This window comes from Doryrhamphus excisus, chromosome 1 (assembly GCF_030265055.1).
Source record: "Doryrhamphus excisus isolate RoL2022-K1 chromosome 1, RoL_Dexc_1.0, whole genome shotgun sequence".
NCBI classification, from domain to species: Eukaryota; Metazoa; Chordata; class Actinopteri; order Syngnathiformes; family Syngnathidae; genus Doryrhamphus; species Doryrhamphus excisus.
Window position 1 is genome coordinate 30638121 of NC_080466.1, and position 26152 is coordinate 30664272.

General features: G+C 41.2%; 1 protein-coding gene across 1 annotated transcript; it reads right to left on the reverse strand.

Moving 5' to 3' along the window:
- Positions 1 to 8: 8 nt before the first annotated feature.
- Positions 9 to 25642, reverse strand: tnfrsf21 (tumor necrosis factor receptor superfamily, member 21). Its single transcript, XM_058090546.1, has 6 exons — positions 25348 to 25642; positions 19600 to 20239; positions 17244 to 17801; positions 9334 to 9599; positions 4093 to 4315; positions 9 to 3911 (listed from the first exon to the last, which is right to left on the reverse strand). The coding sequence occupies exons 1-6, from the start codon at positions 25372 to 25374 to the stop codon at positions 3682 to 3684; spliced, it is 1944 nt and encodes a 647-aa protein (XP_057946529.1). The 5' UTR covers positions 25375 to 25642; the 3' UTR covers positions 9 to 3681.
- Positions 25643 to 26152: the final 510 nt, after the last annotated feature.

A 26152-nucleotide genomic window follows, 5' to 3' on the forward strand; every position in this document is an offset into this window, starting at 1 on the left:
TTGGTTTATTTTGAAGGTTACATAGTAAACATAGTGGTTATGCTTGTGAATTAATACAGTATGTGGCACCCTATTACATTTTTAACGGCTTAATAATGAGCATTTGAATGGGCTAGCTTACCTGACACACTCCCACTTTGGTGACGCCATATTGGGATTGTCAATAAAATGAAAAAAAAACATTTCCTCAAGGACACCAGCACGAGTAACCATAACACACACATTTTGACAAATATTGAGCTATAATTGGTTTATTTTGAAGGCTACATAGTAAACATAGTGGTTATGCTTGTGAATTAATACCGTATGTGGCACTCTATTACATTTTTAACAGCTTAATTATGAGCATTTGAATGAGCTAGCTTACCTGACACGCGCCCATTTTTGGTGACGTCATATTGTGATTGTCAATAAAATAAAATAAAAATTAAAAAAAAAATTAAATAAAAATTTCTCCAGGACAGCAACACGAGTAACCATAACACACACATTTTAACAAATATTGAGCTTTAATTGGTTTATTTTGAAGGTTACATAGTGGTTATGCTTGTGAATCAATAAACCCTTCCACATGTTTAACACATCACCTTCATTCTTTCAGACATTGCTTTACCGTCATTAAAAAAAAAGGAGTCAGGATATCCTCTTTTTGTTGTGCTGTAGCTATAAATCCAGCAGAGGATGCTGTTTCACAAGTCAATTAACTCAACATTTTCCTACAATACAGTATAATACTGTACACAGTGTGCCTATATTAGTGTATTAAATATGTAAGACTGACTCTAAATGTGTTTAATAGCCGTGAGAGGTGTATTATAAAACTGGCATTTTTATGCCTTTTTTTACTGTTTGTCTGCATTTGAATAGCAGAGATGTACTGTATCTGACATCCCAACGAGCATGTATGCAATTCATGCCAAGCAGGGGTGAAATTACACAACAATGCCCATTCAGAAAAAAAACATAATACAAAACAATATGCTACACAAACTGAAGGAATTAAAAAAAAGTAGAAAACAGGAAGTTAACTTACTCACGTTCTCTGATTTCATTATCCCTGTCACAATCCAAGGAGTTTGACTCATGTTGAAATTGTATATATTGTTTGTAAACACATTAAATGTGAATATATGTGCTTCGGACATGCACAAAACCAGGAAATGAAGTCAATATTGCATTATAGCACGCTACATGTGTAGTGTGTACGGTGAATACATGGCTTTCATTCCACACAAGCAGACTGGAGATGTTTTTAACATATTGTATATACCGGTCCTATACAAACAGCCAAAGCCACATAGTGCATGATATCATAATGCATGTATCCATGTATCGCAATGCTACATCCATCCAGCCAGCTAGCAGAGAGTGGAAACGATGAGTACATGGATGCGTTCAGGCACATAAGTTGAGTTGGTCAAACTACAACTGGGAAAAATAGATCCAGAAATGTTCAATTTGAAGCTAAAAAGTGCAGTATCATCCGTGAAAGGTGTCGTCTGTTTACGATAAAAGTGCTTTTTACTTCGCTGTTGTGTGTGTAGCAACAACGTGCAGTGGAACCTGCTTATGTCGACACCCCGAATGTCCTCGAAGTAAGCAATTGTCGACATAACAAAACACTAAAACCAGCTATTGTTTGCATATTTACTAATGACTTTAAGAACAACAGACGCTTTTAAGTGTTTACAATAACACAGTGGACCAGGGCTGGTCAACATAAACGGGTTGTCGACATGAACGGTCCCATTTTTCATAGAGACGTCAACGAAATAATCGGCTGTGTATGTCAAACGTAAGTAATCAATTTTTGGTCATAAAAAGAACACGGTGCACCAGGACTTGATGGGTTGTCGACATAAACTGACCTATTTTTTTGGAAATTATCCGGTATGGTCTCAAAGGCGCTGTATGTCGATGTCGACTGAAGTTGTCGACAGTTGTTGATTGTTGACAAATATGGATCAATCCCTCATAGAAACGTTGACAAAATCAATCAACCAAGCATGTTGACATCAACTTAAGCGGTTACTTTTTAGTAATATGAACACAATCAAACCAGGACCTGATAGGTTGGTTGACATAAACAGGTTGTCGACATAAACTGAGTCATAGTTCATAGAAATGTGGACAACATATATCGAGTGTGCATGTCGACGTCGAATTAAGCGGTCACTTTTTTAGGAACATAGTGTGACAGAACTCGCATTGTTGGACATAAACGGGTTGTCAACATAAACTGACCTACTTTTTATAGAAATGTCGACAAACTCGATCAACCGTCTATGTCGGTGTCAACTTAAGCGGTCAGTTATTACTATGAGGAAGAAGACAGTGGACCAAGACTTGACGGGTTGGTCAACATAGACAGCTTGTCGACATAAACTGACCCATATTTGAACAAAATGTAGACGCAATCAATTGAGCGTGTACGTCAACGTCAACTTAAGCAGCCACTTTTTCGTAAGACCATGGTGTGACACAACTTGAGTTGTTGGACATAGACGGGTTGTCAACATAAACTGACCTACTTTTCATCGAAAAGTCGACAAACTCGATCGACCGTCAATGTCGGTGTCAACTTAAGTGGTCAGTTATTACTATAAAAAAGACAGCGGCCCAGGACTTGATGAGTTGGTCGACTAAAAGCAAGTCGTCAACATAAACTGATCCATTGTTCATATAAATGTCAACAAAATCAATCAACCAAGCATGTTGACGTCAACTTAAGAGGGCACTTTTTAGTACTAAGAGGAAGACGTTGAACCAGGACTTGATGAGTTACACAGACGGGTTGTCGACATAAGCGGGTTCCACAGTGTAGTCCAACAATAACTGATGTAGCCAATACATTAGTATGATGTTGGATGAATAATAATAATAATAATAATAATGGTCACCAAAATAAGAGGAGAGTAAAGATGAAAGTAGTAAAGACGATTGCAGGAAGTAAAGATGTTAGATGATGGTCACCAAAATAAGAGGAGAGTAAAGGTGAAAAGTAGTAAAGATGATTGCAGGAAGTAATGATGTCGGATGATGGTCACCAAAATAAGAGGAGAGTAAAGATGAAAGTAGTAAAGATGATTGCAGGAAGTGAAGATGTTAGATGATGGTCACCAAAATAAAGGTGAAAATTGTAAAGACGATTGCAGGAAGTAAAAATGTTAGATGATGGTCACCAAAATAAGAGGAGAGGAAAGTTGAAAGTGGTAAAGATGATTGCAGGAAGTAAACATGTTGGATGATGATCACCAAAATAAGATGAGAGTAAAGGTGAAAGTAGTAAAGATGATTGCAGGAAGTAATGATGTCGGATGATGGTCACCAAAATAAGAGGAGAGTAAAGGTGAAAGTAGTAAAGATGATTGCAGGAAGTAAAGATGTTGGATGATGGTCACCAAAATAAGAGGAGAGTAAAGGTGAAAGTAGTAAAGATGATTGCAGGAAGTAAAGATGTTCGATGGCGGTCACCAAAATAAGAGGAGAGTAAAAGTGAAATGAGTAAAGATGATTGCAGGAAGTAAAGATGTCGGATGATGGTCACCAAAATAAGAGGAGAGTAAAAGTGAAAGTAGTAAAGATGATTGCAGGAAGTAAAGATGTGCCATCCTGTCAATCATACCTCTGACGTTACTTCATGACTTTGTGCTGCTTCTATCTTCTCCTTTTCATCTTGCTCTACAAAAGGTCTGGAAGGTGGCTGTAGACCGAGTCCAGCAGCGTCTGACTGGCCTCCTGACTTTTGACCCCCGCGATTTCAAAAAGCTGGTCCAGCTTGTCCTCGGCGTTGGGGATCTCCTCTATGATGTGGAGCTCTTCCGGGGTGAGAATGTGCAGCATGTCGTCAAAAATGGGCTGGAGGTCACATGGGTCGAGGCGGACTTGACGAAGCACCGTGTCTTTCTTCTCTGTGTAGGGAGGGTTTGATGACACAGGTAAAACCAAAACCACAATTAGTATGCATGTCCCCATTCAGACTCCTTATCATTGCAATCTGTATTACAGATTACTACTACCCTCTAGTGGACAACATGTGAAGTACAGGAGATTTACTGTTAAAACTGGTCTTGGTTTGAAGACCGCAGTCACCTTTGGTGATGAACGAGCCGTTCCTGCTGAGGGCAGAGTCCTTGCTGGAGGTGGAGTCGCAACGGAGTAGTGGTTCTGATTCGTCGTGGAAGAAGCTTTTGGTGCGGTCCACGGGCGACTGCTCCACCGTACCTCCCACGCTGCCGGGAGACTCCGGAGGCTTGTGGATGGGACTTAGGCTTTGGCTTGCGTTGACTGATGTCATCAGCTGGTTGATGTCAAACTGTGGGGGCACGTTAGACATGGATGAAGGGATGACGGATAAATGATATCACTCAGTGTGGCAATAATTCAATAATAATACATTGAGAATAAACACTGTAGTATTATGTAAATCGTAAACAAATTAATTCACAATGAATGATATCAGGCACGGTTGTATTATTAAATGAATTAATTAAGGACAAATGATATCAGACACTAGCATTCAGTAAATCATCACTGAATACATAGAGAACAAACACTGTAGTATTATGTAAATCATAAACAAATTAATTCAAAATAAATGATATCAGGCACGGTGGTATTAAATGAATAAATGAATGAAGGATAATTGATATCAGAAACTAGTATTCAGTAAATCATCACTGAATACATTGAGATTAAACAGTGTGGTATTATGTAAATCATAAACAAATAAATTCAGAATAAATGATATCAGGCATGGTGGTATTATTAAATGAATGAATGAATGAAGGATAATTGATATCAGAAACTAGTATTCAGTAAATCGTCACTGAATACATTGAGAATAAACAGTGTGGTATTATGTCAATCATAAACAAATTAATTCAAAATAAATGATATCAGGCACGGTGGTATTATTAAATGAATGAATTACGGATAATTGATATCAGACACTAGTATTCAGTAAATCATCAATGAATACATAGTAGACAATAAACACTGTAGTATTATGTAAATCATAAAGAAATAAATTCAAAATAAATGATATCAGGCACGGTAGTATTATTAAATGAATGAATGAAGGACAAACGATATCAGGCATTGTAGTATTCAGTAAAATTCATACATGAATACATTGAGAATAAACTATATCAAACACTGTGGTATCATTAAATGAATGAATGAATTACGGATCAATGATATCAGACGATGGGGTTTCTTCCACATACCTTATAACAACCATATGTTTATACTGTGTCTTAAACTGGTTGCTAGTGGTACGCCGCATTGCTAGCTAGGTTGTATATAGTGTATGTAAATATGTAAATAGTATTATTGTCAAACATAATAAATAATACATTTTAGTTGAAGATGTTTTGCCTCGCTCCCCACGGACTGTATCTCTTCACTGTCCTCTGTCTCTTGTCCTTCTCCACATGCAACCCCACCCCACGTGTGTGTCTGTGGAGTGGTAATGAACGTGCAGTTGAAACCAGTAAGGACTGGTTTGGAGATGAGCTCATGAGAGGAGCTCTTGTTGTTCCGAGCGAGGGCCCTAAAGGTAGCAGCGGAGAGGCTCACTGTGAGGCAGATTGGAGATACGAGTGAAATGTACGCATCGATGATGTGACCGCTCAAAAAAAAAAAAAAAACACACACGCACCTCATTGGAGAGCAGATGCAGAAACCCTAACATTGACCCACAAGAGACGCAACACATTTAGTAAGCTCAGGGGACAGGAAGTTAGTGGCTTCATCATTGGGGAGAATTATGCATCGTTAGCCACGAATTTGATCTTTTCCTGTTTCAGTTTATCCCGGGTGCGTTCTTTCAGGCAAATATCAGTTCCCAACTAAAAAAAAAATGTTTTGTGGGAAAAGCTACATTTCAAGCATAATTTTCTCTCATGAAAAAAAAGTTTGTTTCTGCCTTTCTCCGTTCTTTAGTAATCAGAAGTAGAACATATGTACGTTTCAGGAAAATATCAGTTCCCAACTAAAAGCATTTTTTTTGTGGGAAAAGCTACATTTCAAGCATAATTTTCTCTCATGAAAAACAAGTTTGTTTCTGCCTTTCTCCGTTCTTTAGTAATCAGAAGTAGAACATATGTACGTTTCAGGAAAATATCAGTTCCCAACTAAAAGCATTTTTTTTGTGGGAAAAGCTACATTTCAAGCATAATTTTCTTTCATCAAAAAAAAAGTTTGTTTCTGCCTTTTTCCGTTCTTTAGTAATCAGAAAGAACACATGTACGTTTCAGGAAAATATCAGTTCCCAACTAAAAGCATTTTTTTGTGGGAAAAGCTACATTTCAAGCATAATTTTCTTTCATCAAAAAAAAAAAGTTTGTTTCTGCCTTTTTTCGTTCTTTAGTGATCAGCAGTAGAACATACGTACGTTTCAGGAAAACATCAGTTCCTGACTAATTCCCTAGTACCTAAATTTGATCTTTTGCTGTTTAAATTTATCCCAGGTGCGTTCTTTCAGCGAATGCTGAAATATGACGTAACACGCAGCTTCAGATGTTCTTCGGTTTTAAAAATGGAGGCGAGCAATCGGCACTGGACTGCTGCGGAAAGTTTGTTTTTGATCCAAACTAAATTCCAAGACTGGACGAAGGAAAAACTGGCAATACGGAGTTATTCCAACAAGTGAAAGAAAAACTCGAGGAAGTCGGTATCACGTGATGTTGATGTTTACGTTTTATTGGGCATGCCCCATTGACTATTCTGGTTGATTATAGCGGCGCATGTAGACAAGAGATTGGAATATTCCTTTCCATGGATACCATTGTTTTCGGAAAAGTAATTCGGAAAGATTCCATTGTATTGTGATACAAAGTACACTACTGATGCAGCCATGTCAAGTACCAATACTGTTAATACTGTGTCTTCATCCAATAGTGTAGTTTTCGGTATTGTACAACTCATCTTCATGCTGAAAAATGTTGAGTGAATTGACTTGACAAACAGCATCAAACCACTTTTGGAAGACCATTAAAAGAATATAGAATTATCTTTCTTTAAAATGTATTATCTTGTTCACTTGTATTACTTTATTCACTTGCTGATACTGTAGTGTGTAGATTACGGCATAATATTCATATTACTATGATCAGTAATTCTTCATGTCCCATATTTTAGTCGGGCCAAAATGTGATGATCAATTGTACAGCTGTCCGTTGTTCCATTGAAGCTGGGAAGCTTTTAAATGGTCAATAAGAGTTGTCTGTTATGTAACGAGCACATTCCTGTCAATCATATCGGCATATCATATCTCATTCATGAACATGGAACCTAAAGAACGATTCATCAGCATCGTTTCTCAAAGGACTAATCACATTTGGGGTCAATTTGACACTACAAACCTGCGTTCTCACTTAAGTTATCATATTACTACGACATCGGAATCGGAATGGATCTTATGTGAAACAGTTTTGTCTTTCCCTGAACCGAATCTCTCTGGAGTAGAGTAATTCCCTGGCTGGAAATATGCATTTGGCATTTGATGGTCATTCCTTACCAACATGAATCCCTCAATGAATCATGTATGACCTTCAATAAAAGTCAGTGATGAATGAAACACTTGGAGAATGGAATGAACTGCTGATGATTAAGCTTTGATGAAAGGTCTGCACTGACGGAAACGAGAACAAAACCTTTAACTGTGAGGGGTCTGACCTTGGATCAGTTGATCAGGGCTAGTCTTTTTTTAAGTGGATGGTGATAAAAGATGGAGAGTGGACCTGGGCGGGTTGTGGGAGACACTAGCCACGTTTACATGAGGAATATTTCTTCTTTCTTAACGGAATCTTTCCAAATGGCTTTTCCGAAAACAATGGTATGCATGGAAAAGGAATATTCCAATCTCTTGTCTACATGCGCCGCTATAATCAACCAGAATAGTCAATGGGGCATGCCCAGTAAAACGTAAACACCAACATCACGTGATACCGACTTCCTCCAGTCTTTCTTTCACTTAATTAATGGAATAACGAGAACGAAATAACGAGAACGAAAAAAGGCAGAAACAAACTTTTTTTTTCTGATGAAAGAAAATTATGCTTGAAATGTAGCTTTTCCCACAAAAAAATGCTTTTAGTTGGGAACTGATATTTTCCTGAAACATACGTATGTTCTACTTCTGATTACTAAAGAACGGAGAAAGGCAGAAACAAACTTTTTTTTTCATGAGAGAAAATGATGCTTGAAATGTAGCTTTTCCCACAAAAATGCTTTTAGTTGGGAACTGATATTTTCCTGAAACGTACGTATGTTCTACTTTTGATTACTAAAGAACGGAGAAAGGCAGAAACAAACTTTTTTTTTCTGATGAAAGAAAATTATGCTTGAAATGTAGCTTTTCGAACAAAAAATGCTTTTAGTTGGGAACTGATATTTTCCTGAAACGTACATATGTTCTTCTGATTAGTAAAGAAGGGAGAAAGGCAGAAACAAACTTTTTTTTTCAGGAGAGAAAATTGTGCTTGAAATGTAGCTTTTCCCACAAAAAAAATGCTTTTAGTTGGGAACTGATATTTTCCTGAAACGTATGTATGTTCTACTGCTGATCACTAAAGAACGAAAAAAGGCAGAAACAAACAATTTTTTTCTGATTAAAGAAAATTATGCTTGAAATGTAGCTTTTCCCACAAAAAAAAAATGCTTTTAGTTGGGAACTGATATTTTCCTGAAACGTACGTATGTTCTACTTCTGATTACTAAAGAACGGAGAAAGGCAGAAACAAACTTTTTTTTTTCATGAGAGAAAATTATGCTTGAAATGTAGCTTTTCCCACAAAAAAATGCTTTTAGTTGGGAACTGATATTTTCCTGAGACGTACGTATGTTCCACTTTTGATTACTAAAGAAAGGAGAAAGGCAGAAACAAACTTATTTTTTTCATGAGAGAAAATTATGCTTGAAATGTAGCTTTTCCCACAAAAAAATGCTTTTAGTTGGGAACTGATGTTTTCCTGAAACGTACGTATGTTCTACTTCTGATTACTAAAGAACGGAGAAAGGCAGAAACAAACTTTTTTTTTCATGAGAGAAAATTATGCTTGAAATGTAGCTTTTCCCACAAAAAAAAATGCTTTTAGTTGGGAACTGATATTTTCCTGAAAGAACGCACCCGGGATAAATTGAAACAGGAAAAGATCAAATTCAATCTTGCTAATATTTTACTACTATATTTTAATACTGTCTTATATCACATTCGGTTTATTCGGTATATTATGTTCCTGTGGTGATCGACGGCGATCGACGTTAGCCAAACGATACAATCTTACAGAAAGCCATCTAAGACAACTGATCTCGCTCCATCTTCCCTACCTGTGGGTTGTCCTCCATGACCAGCCGGATCTTCTCCACCACGTCGATGCGGCGCTGCCGATGCAAGGCATTGATCAGTTTTGCCAGATTGGCGTCGCCGTCTCGAATGGTCCAGTGCTGCAGCGCGGCATACGCTCGCTCGTGATCCGACGAGTAGCCATTGGAGAAGGCAGCCACTTCACGTTCAGTGGCGTTGGCTAGTGACTGGTAGATATCGATCCACAAGGGACCAATGTGTGCGGCGACTAGTTTTAGGATGTCCACCCCTAAAAAAAAAAAAACGGAATTCATCATCTTTATAGTGGGTTTAATCCTTAATCATTGAAAGGGGACTTGAACAAGTCACCAGTCAATTCAATTCAAGAGTTCATTGAGTTTAAGTACAGCAAATTCCACAGCAGCCTGTGTCGAGTGTGACAGACTAATGGATCTGTCGTCACCGCCTCGGACAGAGCTGCCACTGCATGTTGTCAACATTTTATTTATAAATAGCATCCAGCTAACACCAGGCTTTGGGGTTCACCACTTTGTCCAGTTGTTGTTTTGACCACTTGGCAAATTCCTCGTGTTCGGTCAACAACTCTCCTTAGTATTTTTCAAGTGCCAGCATATGATGATATTCAAACAGAATTCTTTCTTTCGCCTCCTGATACAAATAGCCTTGGGCGTCTGGGCATGTGAGTCTACCCTTCACCACTCCTGAATAAGAAGACGGAGGACCAGGACTTGATGAGTTGGTCGATATTAACTATTCATTCATTCAGTTTCTACCACTTATCCTCACGAGGGTCAGCGTAAAAACATCTTATTTTCTCTTATTATGTCTACTATATTGGGTAATATGAGTATAAAGTTCACTATAGGCGTGTTACTTCATGTTGAGAGGACTCTAAAATTCATTCATTCATTCATTTTCTACTGCTTATCCTCACAAGGGTCGCCGGGGTGCTGGAGCCTATCCCAGCTGTCGTCGGGGGCGAGAGGCGGGGTACACCCTGGACTGGTGGCCAGCCACAATCACAGGGCACATATAGACAAACAACCATTCACACTCACATTCATACCTATGGACAATTTGGAGTCGCTAATTAACCTAGCATGTTTTTGGAACGTGGGAGGAAACTGGAGTACCCGGATAAAAAACCCACGCATGCACGAGGAGAACATGCAAACTCCACACAGAGATGGCCGAGGGTGGAATTGAACCCTGTTCTCCTAGCTGTGAGGTCTGCGCGCTAACCACTCGACCGCCGTGCAGCTGAGCAATGAATTATTTCTCAACTTTGATGCACATCATGTTGATCCCTGATTGGTTTAGACGGTGGCAAACATGCTAAATGCACAAATCTCGGATGATTCTGAGAGATTAAATGGATAAGCCACCGCTGGGGGATATATGTCACACAAACACACACACACACACACACATAAACATGTACATGAAAATAGACACAAATAGGACCAGAGGCTAATATAATCAGACACGTGAGTAGCGCGCACATGCTTACATTTACATTAAAAAACAATGTTTACTATGGGAACCTACATATCACAACTTTCCATAAGCAACCATGACTAATCCTGACCCCCCCAAAAAACGACCATCCCCAAACTCAATCCATTATTTACCCAAAGATTAATAAACTCGAGTGGATCCTGAAGGACCTCGCGTGCCAGCCTTGTGGGTCAAACGCCTGCCGCCTGGCCGGGAATAACACGCAGTGACAGCAGAGAAATCCCCCCCCCCACCCCGCTCTGAATGCCTCACTGTCCCTGTTAGCCGGACACTTTTGGATGGCCTATATAAGTCTGGTGATGATTCAGCGTGCCAGTCAGCAGATGTGTTTATGTCTTTACATGAGGAAGTGGCAGGCCTGAGCATTTGTGTGTCACGCTATATATGATTTGTTGATGCAGAGTACTTGGTTCATGCAGCTCCCTGGAGGGGAAGCTGTCCCATGGGTAACAGCACAGATGGAGACATTTGTATTGTTGGTGAAAAAGCAACGTTGGAGTGACAAAGTGTGTGTAGACAATGACTCATCAGCAAGCTCTTCAGTGCAAAGTCATTGCACACGGGACACTGGATGTGTTTTCATGGATTAAAAAAATGCACATGGCGTCACTTTTTTAATATTAGGAAAACAAATGGTGTGCAAAAATGTAACACCGGGGCTGCACGGTGGTCTAGTGGTTGGCAAGCAGACCGACTCAACAGCGCAACAACACGTGATGACGTACCTTGAAATCTGAAGTAACCCGTAAGCCAGTCCGGCGTTACAACGCCACAACCCGTCGCACCCCACCCGACGCTGCGATTGTGCTTCAACCATTCATTTTCTACCGCTTATCCTCCGAGGGTGGAATTGAACCCTGGTCTCCTAGCTGTGAGGTCTGCGCGCTAATCACTAGTTCGCCATGCAGCGTAAAAACATCTTATTTTCTCTTATTATTTCTACTATATTGGGTAATATGAGTATAAAGTTCACTATAGGGGTGTTACTTCATGTCTAGAGGGCTCTAAAATTAATTCATTAATTTTGTACCGCTTATCCTCACGAGGGTCGCCTGGGTGCTGGAGCCTATCCCAGCTGTCTTCAGGCAAGAGGCGGCGTACACCCTGGACTGGTGGCCAGCCAATCACAGGGCACATATAGACAAACAACCATTCACACTCACATTCATACCTATGGACAATTTGGAGTGGCTAATTAACCTAGCATGTTTTTGAAATGTGGGAGGAAACCGGAGTACCCGGAGAAAACCCACGCATGCACCGGGAGAACATGCAAACTCCACACAGAGATGCCCGAGGATGGAATTGAACCCTGGTCTCCTAGCTGTGAGGTCACACACCTACATTTTATCATATATCATTTTATACTTTTAGACATACTTTTTCATGTTGTGCATGATGTCCACACGTATGTCACATTTTGTGAATTCCATTGCATTTATACCCAAGTGGAGAACACATAACTTTAAATGTGAGCGTGTGTGGGTGTACCACCCAATGGAAACCTGCTCTAAACACCGGCCCACCCTGGTACTGCAGCCCGCAAGAGTTTCTAACACTTGGCACCCTGCTGTGCCCCAGTACAGAACTTGGCATTATTAAGCGTGTTTAACAAGGAAGAATGGCGGGCAGGTACTATTTGTTTATCGGAATTTCTGCATCTCACTTTGGAAATACAGTATATGTTGTGAGTTATATGAGCGAGCATGGAATACTACTTGTGTGGTTCTTTTCCCATGTTTTCCTCACGCGTATACATGACATCATAGACATGCATTTTTGTCAAGACTGTAACATTTTCTTGAAATAACTTCTCGGCAGGGCTGTACAGTGGACTAGTGGTTAGCACGCAGGCCTTACAGCGAGGAGACCCATCTTCGATTCCAGCCTCGGCCATCTCTGTGTGGAGTTTGCATGTTCTCCCCGTGCATGCGTGGGTTTTCTCCGGGTACTCCGGTTTCCTCCCACATTCCAAAAACATGCTAGGTTAATTAGCCACTCCAAATTGTCCATAGGTATGAATGTGAGTGTGAATGGTTGTTTGTCTATATGTGCCCTGTGATTGGCTGGCCACCAGTCCAGGGTGTACCCCGCCTCTCGCCCTTGAAGACAGCTGGGATAGGCTCCAGCACCCCGCGACCCTTGTGAGGATAAGAATTAATTAATTAATTAATTAATTTTAGAGCCCTCTAGACATGAAGTAACACCCCTATAGTGAACTTTATACTCATATTACCCAATATAGTAGACATAATAAGAGAAAATAAGATGTTTTTACGCTGCATGGTGGATGAGTAATTAGCGCGAGGAGACCCGAGTTCGATTCCACCCTCGGCCATCTCTGTGTGGAGTTTGCATGTTCTCCCTGTGCATGCGTGGGTTTTCTCCGGTTTCCTCCCACATTCCAAAAACATGCTAGGTTAATTAGCCACTCCAAATTGTCCATAGGTATGAATGTGAGTGTGAATGGTTGTTTGTCTATATGTGCCCTGTGATTGGCTGGCCACCAGTCCAGGATGTACCCCGCCTCTCGCCCTTGAAGACAGCTAGGATAGGCTCCAGCACCCCTGCGACCCTTGTGAGGATACGCGGTAGAAAATGAATGTTTAGACCATAGAAAACCTGTTTTAATGTCACTTTTACATTTGTATTCCCCAACATAGTTGACCTAATAACAAAAAATAAGCCATCCTGAGGGCTGCGCGGTGAGCGGGTGGTTAGCGCGCAGGCCTCACAGCTAGGACACTCGAGTTCAATTCCACCCTCGGCCATTTCTGTGTGGAGTTTGCATGTTCTCCCCGTGCATGCGACAGCTGGGATAGGCTCCAGCACCCGCCGCAACCCTAATGAGAATAAGCGATATAGAAAATGGTTGATGTATTTACAATTCTCACATTTGCTGGGCTCACAGCTAGGAGACCCGAGTTCAATTCCACCCTCGGTATGTTTTCCCCGTGCATGCATGGGTTTTCTCTGGGTACTCCGGTTTCCTCCCACATTCCAAAAACATGCTAGGTTAATTAGCCACTCCAAATTGTCCATAGGTATGAATGTGAGTGTGAATGGTTGTTTGTCTATATGTGCCCTGTGATTGGCTGGCCACCAGTCCAGGGTGTACCCCCGCCTCTCACCCGATTTTTTTGAACCCAAAAATGTTTAAATATATGTGTTCAGATATAAGGGCTGCACGGCGGTCGAGTGGTTAGCGCGCAGACCTCACAGCTAGGAGACCAGGGTTCTCAAGGATGAAGAGTCTTGAACCAGTCGTTGCATCCACCGCCATCAACTGAAAACTGTATAGGAGCTTACTGATCCAAGTCTGGGAACACATGCCTACATCCTAATAAGTCAGGGGTTACTTAGCATACGGAGAATTCCTAATTTTTCCCTATCAGCGAAGCACCGTGTCGGGGCCCTGGCCGGGCATGGAACTTGCAGCTAGCATACAAAGGGAATAACTTAATTGCCTCTCAACTAAATGGTAAGCTTTGCACGTGGGAGCTCTTTTCTCTTCCCCTTTCTTTCGACCTTTATTGTTTTTGTTGTAAACAGGTATTACAACCTCCAAGGGGAGTCGGCCACGCACACTGAAAGGATTAAAAAGCTGTTGTATTTATGGTTCCACAAGGTAAATGGTAGTGTAAAATGTCTTTTTGCGTGTATCTCCAATTTAAATACATACACATGGGCACAAGCAGTAGTCATAAAGTCTGGAAGAACATCCGTGCACACAATGTACGAATGCTGGAAAAGTACCTTTTATATATTTGAGGGATTTGGCAAGTTGACCTCGAAAAGGAATCACTTTTACTGAATGTAAATTCAGTCCATAGGTATGAATGTGAGTGTGAATGGTTGTTTGTCTATATGTGCCCTGTGATTGGCTGGCCACCGGTCCACAGGGTGTACCCCGCCTCTCGCCCAAAGACAGCTGGGATAGGCTCCAGCACCCGCATGTGTCGAAGTGAAAGTTATGCTTGAAAAAGATGTTTTTAGTCGGGAACTGATATTTACCTAACTGAACGTAACTGATGTTCATTCATTCATTTTCAAACGCTTATCCTCACGAGGGTTGCTGGGGGTGCTGGAGCCTATCCCAGCTGTCTTCAGGACAGAGGCAGGGTACACCCTGGACTGGTGGCCAGCCAATCACAGGGCACATACGTATAGACAGAGATAAGATTATTTTTTGAATAATATTTCATTCATTCATTCATTCATTTTCTACCGCTTTTTCCTCACAAGGGTCGCGGGGGTGCTGGAGCCTATCCCAGCTGTCTTTGGGGCGAGAGGCGGGGTACACCCTGGACTGGTCAGAGATAGATTATTTTTTGAATAATATTTTTAAAATTTTAAATTTTAAATTTTAAATTTTAAATTTTAAATTTTAAATTTTAAATTTTAAATTTTAAATTTTAAATTTTAAATTTTAAATTTTTGAATTTTATTGAACCCGGAGAAAAACCCACGCATGCACGGGGAAAACATGTAAAGGGTGGAATTGAACTCGGGTCAGTGAGCCCAGCATGCTAACCACTGCTCCACCGTGCAGCTAGTTCTAAATGTGAGAATTGTAAATACATCAACCATTTTCTATATCGCTTATTCTCATTAGGTTCGCAGCAGGTGCTGGAGCCTATCCCAGCTGTCTTCAGGCGAGAGGCGGGGTACACCCTGGACTAGTGGCCAGCCAATCACAGGGCACATATAGACAAACAACCATTCACACTCACACTCATACCTATGGACAATTTGGAGTGGCCAATTAACCTAGCATGTTATTTTATATACTTTAATCGTAAACAATCATTTTGCATGAAAAACAAAGACAATGCCAGCATAAAACCCTCGGATGTGTTGAATTGTCAATCAAATGTCACCAGTATGTATTCCGTAAAGTAACTTATTCATAAATACTACATCAATCTATTTCACTTGATTCCGTCCATCTCCTGTTTGACCCGTGAATGCCGCATGCAGCTGAAACCAGATCATTCCAGTTCCCTGGTGGTCGGTCCCAGAGCTTCACTGCAGCGAACACGCAACCTGCTTTGAAGTTCAACGTGTCTTTGGTTGGTTCCGTGTGAAACTGAACTCTCCACCTGTTACCTCTTGCTATTGTGTCAACAGAAATGAGACACAGAGAGAGAAAGAAAAGCTCACCCAGAAACAGGAAGTTATTGCTGCAAACATTGGAAATGATAAGAGACACAATGCAAAGAAAGAAAGCAGAAACAGGAATGCTTAAGAAAACAGCAGGAAGGGGGGGGGCATAGGAGGCGAGAATAGAAGACAGAAAGGCAGAAAGGCATGACTGCTGAAACTTGAGAATTCTGTATGTGGTGCTGTGACGGTTCCTTCTTGTGTAACCGCTGCTCTCTCCTCGCTATACGCCTCGGGGACGGTATTGATCAACGGTTCTACAGTGGTGACGTCACTCAAAACACTAAAAACACCCTGGACTGGTGGCCAGCCAATCACAGGGCACATATAGACAAACAACCATTCACACTCACATTCATACCTATGGACAATTTGGAGTCGCTAATTAACCTAGCATTTTTTCGGAATGTGGGAGGAAGCCGGAGTACCCGGAGAAAAATCACACATGCACGGGGAGAACATGCAAACTCCACACAGAAATGGCCGAGGGTGGAATTGAACTCGAGTGTCCTAGCTGTGAGGCCTGCGTGCTAACCAGCCGCTCACCGCGCATCCCTCAGGATGGCTATTTTTTTTGTTATTAGGTCAACTATGTTGGGGAATACAAATGTAAAAGTGACTGTAGGGGTGTTATTTCATGACTAGAGGTCTCTAATGACATTATAACAGGTTTTCTATGGTCTAAACATTCATTTTCTACCGCTTATCCTCACAAGGGTCGCAGGGGTGCTGGAGCCTATCCCAGCTGTCTTGGGGCGAGAGGCGGGGTACACCCTGGACTGGTGGCCAGCCAATCACAGGGCACATATAGACAAACAACCATTCACACTCACATTCATATCTATGGACAATTTGGAGTGGCTAATTAACCTAGCATGTTTTTGGAATGTGGGAGGAAACCGGAGTACCCGGAGAAAACCCACACATGCATGGGGAGAACATGCTAACTCCACACAGAGATGCCCGAGGGTGGAATTGAACTCGGGTCTCCTAGCTGTGAGGCCCTTATGCTAATCACTCGTCCGCCATGCAGCGTAAAAACATTATTTTCTCTTATTATGTCTACTATATTGGGTAATATGAGTATAAAGTTCACTATAGGGGTGTTACTTCATGTCGAGAGGGCTCTAAAATTCATTCATTTTCTACCGCTTATCCTCACAAGGGTCGCCGGGGTGCTGGAGCCTATCCCAGCCTTTAAAACCGGAGAAATATGGTGTAACGCACTAACCTTGTCCATTGGAGTAGTACAGCCACTTCTCTTTGACCGGAACCGGAGGCACAGATGGTTTCTTGTGAAGCGCTTTCTCCATGATGCTACTCGGGTCCTGCATCGGGCCTTTCTTGAGCACACGGGAACTCTGCTTCACGCTGCACATCACAATCACCACCAGGACGAGCAGAAGCAGCAGAACGATCATCCAGGGTAGGTGCTCGTTGATGTCGAAGGTATCGTGTGTGCTCGGCCGTGGGGATCCTCTTCGAATGTTTCTGTTGTAGTTGGACACCCAACCTCCGCCGCCTCCGTTCAACTCCACAGCGATCTTACTGATACCCGTACCGACCCTGATGTCTGAACCTTCTAATCCTTCTGCGGTCCTCTTTTTAGGTCCATGCAAAAGGTTAGGATCTGTTTGGTCCCATTGGTGAGTATGATCCACGTGTTGTTTGAGAGCCGTGGGAGACGTCGGCTCCCGAGTGGGTGGAATAGTGTGGATGTGAATTACACCGTCTGGTTTCCCATCTTGTTTTTTTCTCAGTTGTATGGCTGCCGAGTGACTCTTGGAACCTTGGATGAGATATTCATGAAAAGGAAACAGATTTATGATATAGATCAGGGGTCTCAAACATGCGACTTCGATTTTCTACAATAAAAGCTCTGATAAAACATTCCACTGTTCTCAAATATCTTAATTTTTATTTTTCTGCACAAAATAAGATGAAAAATAAATAAACAAATCAAGAATAAAGAAAATCAATCAATCAGTAATAAATAAATAAATATAATAATAATAATAAAACGGCAAATAATAAAAACTTAAGAAACCACATATAGTTGGTGGGTAGACAAATTATTTTTTTCAGATTAAAATGAACAAAGCATTATTAGAGCCCTGTTGACATGACAAAACACGACTATAGTCACATTTATACTCTTTTTATTTACAACATATTGCGCAACTGCAGGGTCTTGAGACACATGCTAACTTGCAAACTAGAGAGCTAGCGACCTAAACGGTAGCCTTCGAGTTATTTCCTTTAAACTTAAATAGCCAAAAACGTACCACTTCCACACGGATAGGGAGGATAACTATTAACAGTTATTTAACCTTTAACATGAACATTAATCAAACGTAATAATTTTTTCTGGGTACATGATACCATACAGCATCCATATCAAACTTGCGCGGGCCGCATGCTTGAGACCCCTGTGTTAAAGGTTAAATAACTGTTAATAGTTAACCTCCCTATCTGTGTGGAAGTGGTAAGTTTTTGGCTATTTAAGTTTAAAGTTTTTCATCTTATTTTGTGCAGAAAAATAAAAATTAAGATATTTGATAACAGTGGAATGTTTTATCAGAGCTTTTCCTGTAGAAAATCGAAACCAAAGCAAAGTTTGTTCATTTTTCTGTTTTTAATAAATGCGTTTTTTGTTTGTTTGTTTTTTGGAAAACCTGATACGGCCCAGTCTCGCCCAGACCCTAGCTCCAGTGGCCCCCCAAGTAAAGTGAGTATGAGACCCCTGATATATACTATTAATATAATGGCTATTGACATAATATTTACAAATGATTTTTAATAAATGTTAATTATAAAAAGTGATATTGGATAATTCCTCACGGCACACCTGACGGTTTCTCAAGGTACACTAGTGTGCTGCGGCACAGTGGTTGAAAATCACTGATGTAAATGACCATTGTGGGTTTTTTACTAACAATACCACCAATTTTATCCATATATTGTGTGACATTTTAAAAAGTCTATAAAAATTTAATGGATGACATTCATCTTTTTCCTCGTATGATCCACGCTTTAGTCGTTGTTGAATGTTAAGATCTACAACCACTCTTTGTTGGACATGACAGGAGATTTATGACTTGCTTTAAAAACTGCAATACATCATTGAAATAGTAATAACTATAAAATATATATTTGACTTTTAACACAATTCAATTCTTTGTGGTTGAGTCTTTACTCTTTCCCACCGACTGATGACGTAACAGAGTCATCGATCCCATGCCAACACAAATAGTAGTGACAGTATTATAGGTGTGAGGGTCCGCGGAGGGGTGGAGCGGATACCAGGCACAGACGGTTGATTCCCAGAAATGACCCGCTGACTAACAAGAGAAATGACGAGGAGGGTGACGGACAGAGAAAATAAAAATGGAGAGGGTAGAATTGCTCATGTTTCCCCATCCGATGTGATATTGACGTTGGGAGAAGATGACCTCCTACTGACCGCTAGTAGTAGCATTCCTGAAGCTAGGAGAAGCTAACAGCTTGTTACCATGCCGAAGAATGTTATTCCCTTGAAAGAGTGTTTGGGTTGAAGTAGTTTCATTAATGGATGGAGTGTTCCTCACCTTTGTGATGTTCTGGTGCCAGCAATGAAGATGTAGATGGAGTCGTGGTGGGGGAAGATGTAAACGGGGGTCCACAGACATTATCAGTTTCTCTTGTCCCTGCTGTGAGCAACGTGAGCCCCCGCGCTCTGCAGTCCACGTGGGCTTGGCATTTGAGTGCGCTCGATTCCCCCCCCCCACGGGAGAAAGTTCCTTTGGTGCACGGTTTGCAAAGCACATCTTCTGTTTCGCTACCCCGCTTTTTCACTCTCGTACCCGGGGGGCACTTGGAGTGGGGTTTACACTCTGTGTTTCCTTCCCCCGACAGGAAGCTATCAGAGGGGCATGTACACACACGGTCCTGGGTGGCAGTGCAGGGTACTTTCTCAATGAGGCCTTCAGGACATGGAGTCCGGCAACGATGGCATTGGACTACACCGTTTTCACCGCGTGTGAACGTGCCTGCTGGGCACGGGTTGCACTCCCGAATAGACGTTGGGGAACAGTGGACAGACACATAAGTACCTGCCGGGCATTTGTCGCAGACCAGCTGGGCGCCCGAGTCTGGGTCTATGTACTGATAGTGACGAGGGGAGAGGATGAGCGGGTCAGCTGTAGTCAAAACCTGGGTTGAGATTTCAACTACCAACGTCCACAGGACCTGAAGAAGAGAGAAGGATATCACCAATTAGAGATGTTGTTGATGTGGACAGTCAAACCTCAGTTTATCAATATTTTTATATTTGTATATTTATATAAATTTATCTTATTTTTATATTTATATTTTTATATTTATATAAATTTATATAATTTTTATATTTGTATTTTTATATTTATATTTTTATATTTATATAAATTTATATAATTTTTATATTTGTATTTTATATTTTATATTTTATATTTTATATTTTATATTTTATATTTTATATTTTATATTTTATATTTTATATTTTATATTTTATATTTTATATTTTATATTTATTTCCCCCCCTAAACTTGAACAAAAACTGACCATGGTCGCGGATTGGGTAATATGAGTATAAAGTTCATTATAGGGGTGTTACTTCATGTCCAGAGGGCTCTAAAATTCATTCATTCATTCATTTTCTACCACTTATCCTCACGACGGTCGCGGGGGTGCTGGAGCCTATCCCAGCTGTCTTCGGGGCGAGAGGCGGGGTACACCCTGGACTGGTGGCCAGCCAATCACAGAACACATACAGACAAACAACCATTCACACTCACATTCATACCTATGGACAATATGGAGTCGCTAATTAACCTAGCATGTTTTTGGAATGTGGGAGGAAACCGGAGTACCCGGATAAAAAACCCACGCATGCACGGAGAGAACATGCAAACTCCACATGGACGAGGGTGGGATTGAGCTTGGGTCTTCTAGCTGTGAGACCTGCGCGCTAACCACTCGACCACCGTGCAGCCCTGACATTAATTAATTCTTTCATTTTCTGCCGCTTATCTTCACAAGGGTCGCGAGGGTGCTGGAGCCTATCCCAGCGGTCTTCGGGTGAGAGGCGGGGTACACCCTGGACTTGTGGCCAGCCAATCACAGGGCACATATAGACAAACAACCATTCACACTCACATTCATACCTATGGACAATTTGGAGTGGCTAATTAACCTAGCATGTTTTTGGAATGTGGGAGGAAACCGGAGTACCCGGAGAAAACCCACGCATGCTCTGATGTTATAATGTCAATAGTTGATATCGGCGCGGTGTACAAAAGCTGTGCTGGTATCAAACAGGATGTCTCTTTCAGAACACAACAGGGATTTCCCACACATAGTGCAGACACTTTTGGAACTAGTTCAACATGGATGCATTTTCGCATGACCCAACCTGTCCAAATAAAGGGACCGCACCTCTTGTGGGTTCACTTGCAGTTCGATATTTTAACATCAATTCCTAGGCAGTCTGTCCATCCGGGAAGCTCAACGGGAGCAGACAGACCTCAGACGGTCTGGTTCTGTCTGCAGCCATGGTTTTAAGGTAATGAGGTTACTGTGACAGCTGTCCAGTATGTCATGAAGGGAGTTCTGTATTAAGTCTACAAAAAATAGCGCATGGAAGCCACCGTCCTTGCTTTTCCAGATTCACATTGCAAACTTTCGAACCGCTGAAAAAGATGACTAATGCGTCGAATCATCAATGTAATTGGGTCACAATGTCATCACTGAGCTAGTAAAATTAATAAGCTCAACCACATTGAGTATTTTTTAGTATATTTCCCCTTCCACTGTCAGACGTTGTGAAGGTAACTACCAAAACTAGCTTATTTTATTGAGATACTTTTATTTTGTTTTGACTCCACCTCAAAATAGCAAAAATGGGGGGTGCTGGAGCCTATCCCAGCTGTCTTCGGGCAAGAGGTGGGGTACACCCTTGGACTGGACTGGTGGCCAGCCAATCACAGGGCACATATAGACAAACAACCACACTCACATTCATACCTATGGATAATTTGGAGTGGCTAATTAACCTAGCATGTTTTTTGGAATGTGGGAGGAAACCCGGAGTACCCGGAGAAAACCCATGCATGAGAACATGCAAACTCCACAAATTAAATTAAATTAAATTAAATTAAATTAAATTAAATTAAATTAAATTAAATTAAATTAAATTAAATTAAATTAAATTAAATTAAATTAAATTAAATTAAATTAAATTAAATTAAATTAAATCCTAGCTACAGTAACTACTTATGACTTATTACAGTAACTACTTATTGTGTAGCCACTCTCAAGCTTGAGTTGTTGCAAACTTCTTTCCATTAATTGGGCGAGGGCGAATCATCACTTCCCTGCTGACATGGAAGCGGAGTGGGAAGAACACAAAAATGCTTTTGTTTGATACCAACACAGAGAGGATTCAATGCCTTGTTGAATTCATTGACCGGTTGCACTGTGTTGTTCTGTCATGTTGTTTACGTACTGTAACTGACGTCCAGTCTACATGGTCTTCATCTTCCTAACTGAGCTACACAGCAGCCATGCTGCCAAGGTCTGCTGATATTGTGACTCACTAACAGGAAGTACCGATGGAGAAGCGAGATGTCTGAGGGTGTGGTCAACGAACAGTCCAGCGGATCATGTGGGCACCACAGAGACACTCTTCATACCCCTGAACCTGGGATTCACAGACAAGATGGTTGGGCAGAGTGCCCTGTAATCGGATCTCTGGCGCCGGCTATTAAACATATCCCTAAATCAATGTACTTTCACTTAAAACTGCTTTGCATGTACAGTACTTTGTTTTGTTTTCAGACACTGTTTGCCTGCACAAACACAGTGGACCAGGACTTTGGTTGGTCGACATCAACGGGTTTGACTGTACAATATCAAATATTTACAGAAAAAATTTTATTTCAGCTGCCGTCAGGTTGACTTCCCAAAAAGCCCAAACCCTACAGCCCTAAATATCAAGTGCATATTATATTAAATATTAAATGATGATATGAAAAAACATTTGCAACTGAACGAACTGAACGGATATTTTAGGGGCGGTCGTTCATTCCGTTCACAAAAAAGAACCAGTTCTTTTGACCCGTCATTTTACCAGCCAATTTTTCAGCCAATTTTACCACTGCGCAGGGTGCGCTTCGCCTGCGCCAAAAATAGACCAGGTCGGAGCTGGTGAGTTTTGAGCGCACCATCTGCAAATTATTTTGTCATGAAGTTGTCACTGTGCCAAGCTGGTGATGGTGCGCCGCCACGGCCATCTCGGCACAGCCCAGCCTACCAAATTGGTTGCACATAGAAGTGCACTGTGTGGGGTGCGCCTTAGAGCCCTTTATGTCAAAACTCTAGACACTCAATACAACAGTGTCATCTCATGGTGTAATCTTACAAAGAACAGTAAACTCATCACATCAAAAGGTATACCTTTGAAATATACAAACATGTACCAATACGAGCCATTACAACCACGACTATTTTAAAGTTTTTTCATAACAACATCAAATTATAGGCAGAAAATGAATACAGACTCACATGTGGTACAAGCCAGGAGTTTTTTTTCTTGAGAGTTTGTTACCGAACAAAATACCAACACTAGCGCTCAACAAAGAAATGTGCAATGCATGTATCCATGTATCAATCCATGTTATGTACATGTAGCGACTTCGTAGCCATGCGCCTGAGGCCGTGAGAAATGTCGACAAAGCCATTCAAGTCTTTTAAGAGCATTTTAGAGTGTTTAGGGTGTGTTGTGAATGCAAACAATCTGTTTTGTGTTTACCTAATGAGGTGTGTGCATATGAATGTGTGGGGGTGGGGGTGACACCCAAACATAACATGAGGCAATTACCATCTTATTAAAGCAAGGTTTAGGATGAAGCTAGAATACACAGTCACGTGTGACACTACCCCCCCCCCCCCCCCCCCCCATGGTTACTGGCGCAACCGCCCAACACACTTGTTCACGCCAAGAAGCACCTGTTGTTGCCCCCCCCCCAGACACTGTTTGGATTCACTGGGGGTGAATTTATCACTGACAAAATCTAATGATGACTATTTGCTCACATCAGAGCTGGGTCATCTGAGTTTCACCAAATTACCCAGCACAGTGACTTCCTGTTCAGTGCAAAAGAAGCTTCAAAATAAAACAACGGCACTATTACCACCCATTATTCTGGCAACTCTTGTACGTGTTTTAGTATTGCTAACGTAATCATTATCGCTAAGCAGCATGACACCACAACAGCAACCAAATTACCCAACACAGTGACTTCCTGTTCAGTGCAAAAGAAGCTTCAAAATAAAATAAAACAGCAGTATTACCACTTATTATCCTAGCAACTCTTCTACGTGTTTTAGTATTGCTAACGTCATCATTATCGCAAAGCAGCATGAAACCAAAACAGCAACCAAATTACCCAGCACAGTGACTTCCTGTTCAGTGCAAAAAAAGCTTCAAAATAAAACAACGGCGGTAATACCACCTATTATCCTAGCAACTCTTCTACGTCTTTTAGTATTGCTAAAGTCATCATTATTGCTAAGCAGCATGAAACCAAAACAGCAACCAAATTACCCAGCACAGTGACTTCCTGTTCAGTGCAAAAGAAGCTTAAAAATAAAACAACGGCAGTATAACCACCCATTATTATCCCCTGTATGGCTAGTTTTGAATATATCGACAACAGCTTTTGTCAACAACGGTCCAAGGGGCGTCAACATAAGCGGGTTTCACTGTACAAAAACAACTGAAATGTGAATTAATGGCCTCAGAGAACATTCTAGATGGTTTAACTCTACAGTCAGCATCATACAAGCGCACCAACAACAACATATGTACTATACTGAGGCCGTCCTGCTTTGTGAGGAGACAAAGAAAAACAACACACTCGTATCCTAAAATCACTGACCATAATACAGTGTGTATGTGTGTTTTTCAGGAAGTAATATTTCATTGCAGTATACATTTCCTGGACTCATATTGTTTTTGTATGTGTGGACAGTCTTTGTTGTGACAGGAATCTAATGATAACACTATGACTGACTTGTTTAGTCAGCACAAGTGCAACATAGTCAACAAATATGAATAACTAGATACTATATATAACATAGAGCGTTGTAATAAACATTCATTGTGATTGAAAATGTATGAAGACTGGAGTTGAAGTTCAGTCTGGGACGGATGAAGAGGATGTAATTTAAAAAAAGGACACTGCCCCTTTAAATCTGCTGAAGGAATCCATAGAATAAACAAAAAAGCCAATCCATGACAATCGAATAACAGCACTCACCACTGAAGAAACAAACATGGCGGACATTGTGTGTGGATGAGTTCAATAACAATAAATGTCCTTGTCCAAGTTGACAGGACCAACACGTCTCATCTCTGGATGTGTCATCCTCTTCCTCAGTTTACTGGAGGAGAGACGCGGGCTCAGATGGAGGTCTCCAGATGGAAAGGTTTAAGGCAGTACGGGATAAGGGCTTGTCTCACAAAAGAACCTTATGCTAGTTCCCATCGGCGGTGATGACTGAGGACGACGCCGGGACCACCGCCTCGTCCCGGGCACGCTTGTTGAGTGAGCAGAGCGACCTCGCTGCGGAGACTAGCACTGACGCTGTGACGTTGACACGAGGGCGGGGCTAACGGTGGAGCCTCAGCCAATCGCTGCCCACATGGAGACATGCACGTGCACTGAGCTGTGTGTAAAGGATGATAGTTGAGTCGATGCTGATGCAAGCGTTCATGCTTTTATGTATTTAAAAATAGATTTTTTTTCATTCATTTTAAATTTGAAAATTGTATTCCCGTTCCTAATAACGCCATTTGTCAGCCATTTTCCGTGCTTCAGTCACATTTTGGTAATATAGTGGCTATGATGGATTACAGTCAGTTGAACTCAAGTCTTTTCGGAGTACCCATGAGTGTTTGAGTCAGTGAAACTCATTGAAAACTCATTCACCCATGAATCATGAATCAGTAAAACTCAAGTATTTCTTGAACACCCATGAGCATTTTGTCGAGCACAGGTGAGTCAGTGAAACTCCAGTCTTCATCCAGTACCCGTGAGTCACAGAATAATGAGTCATTGTCAA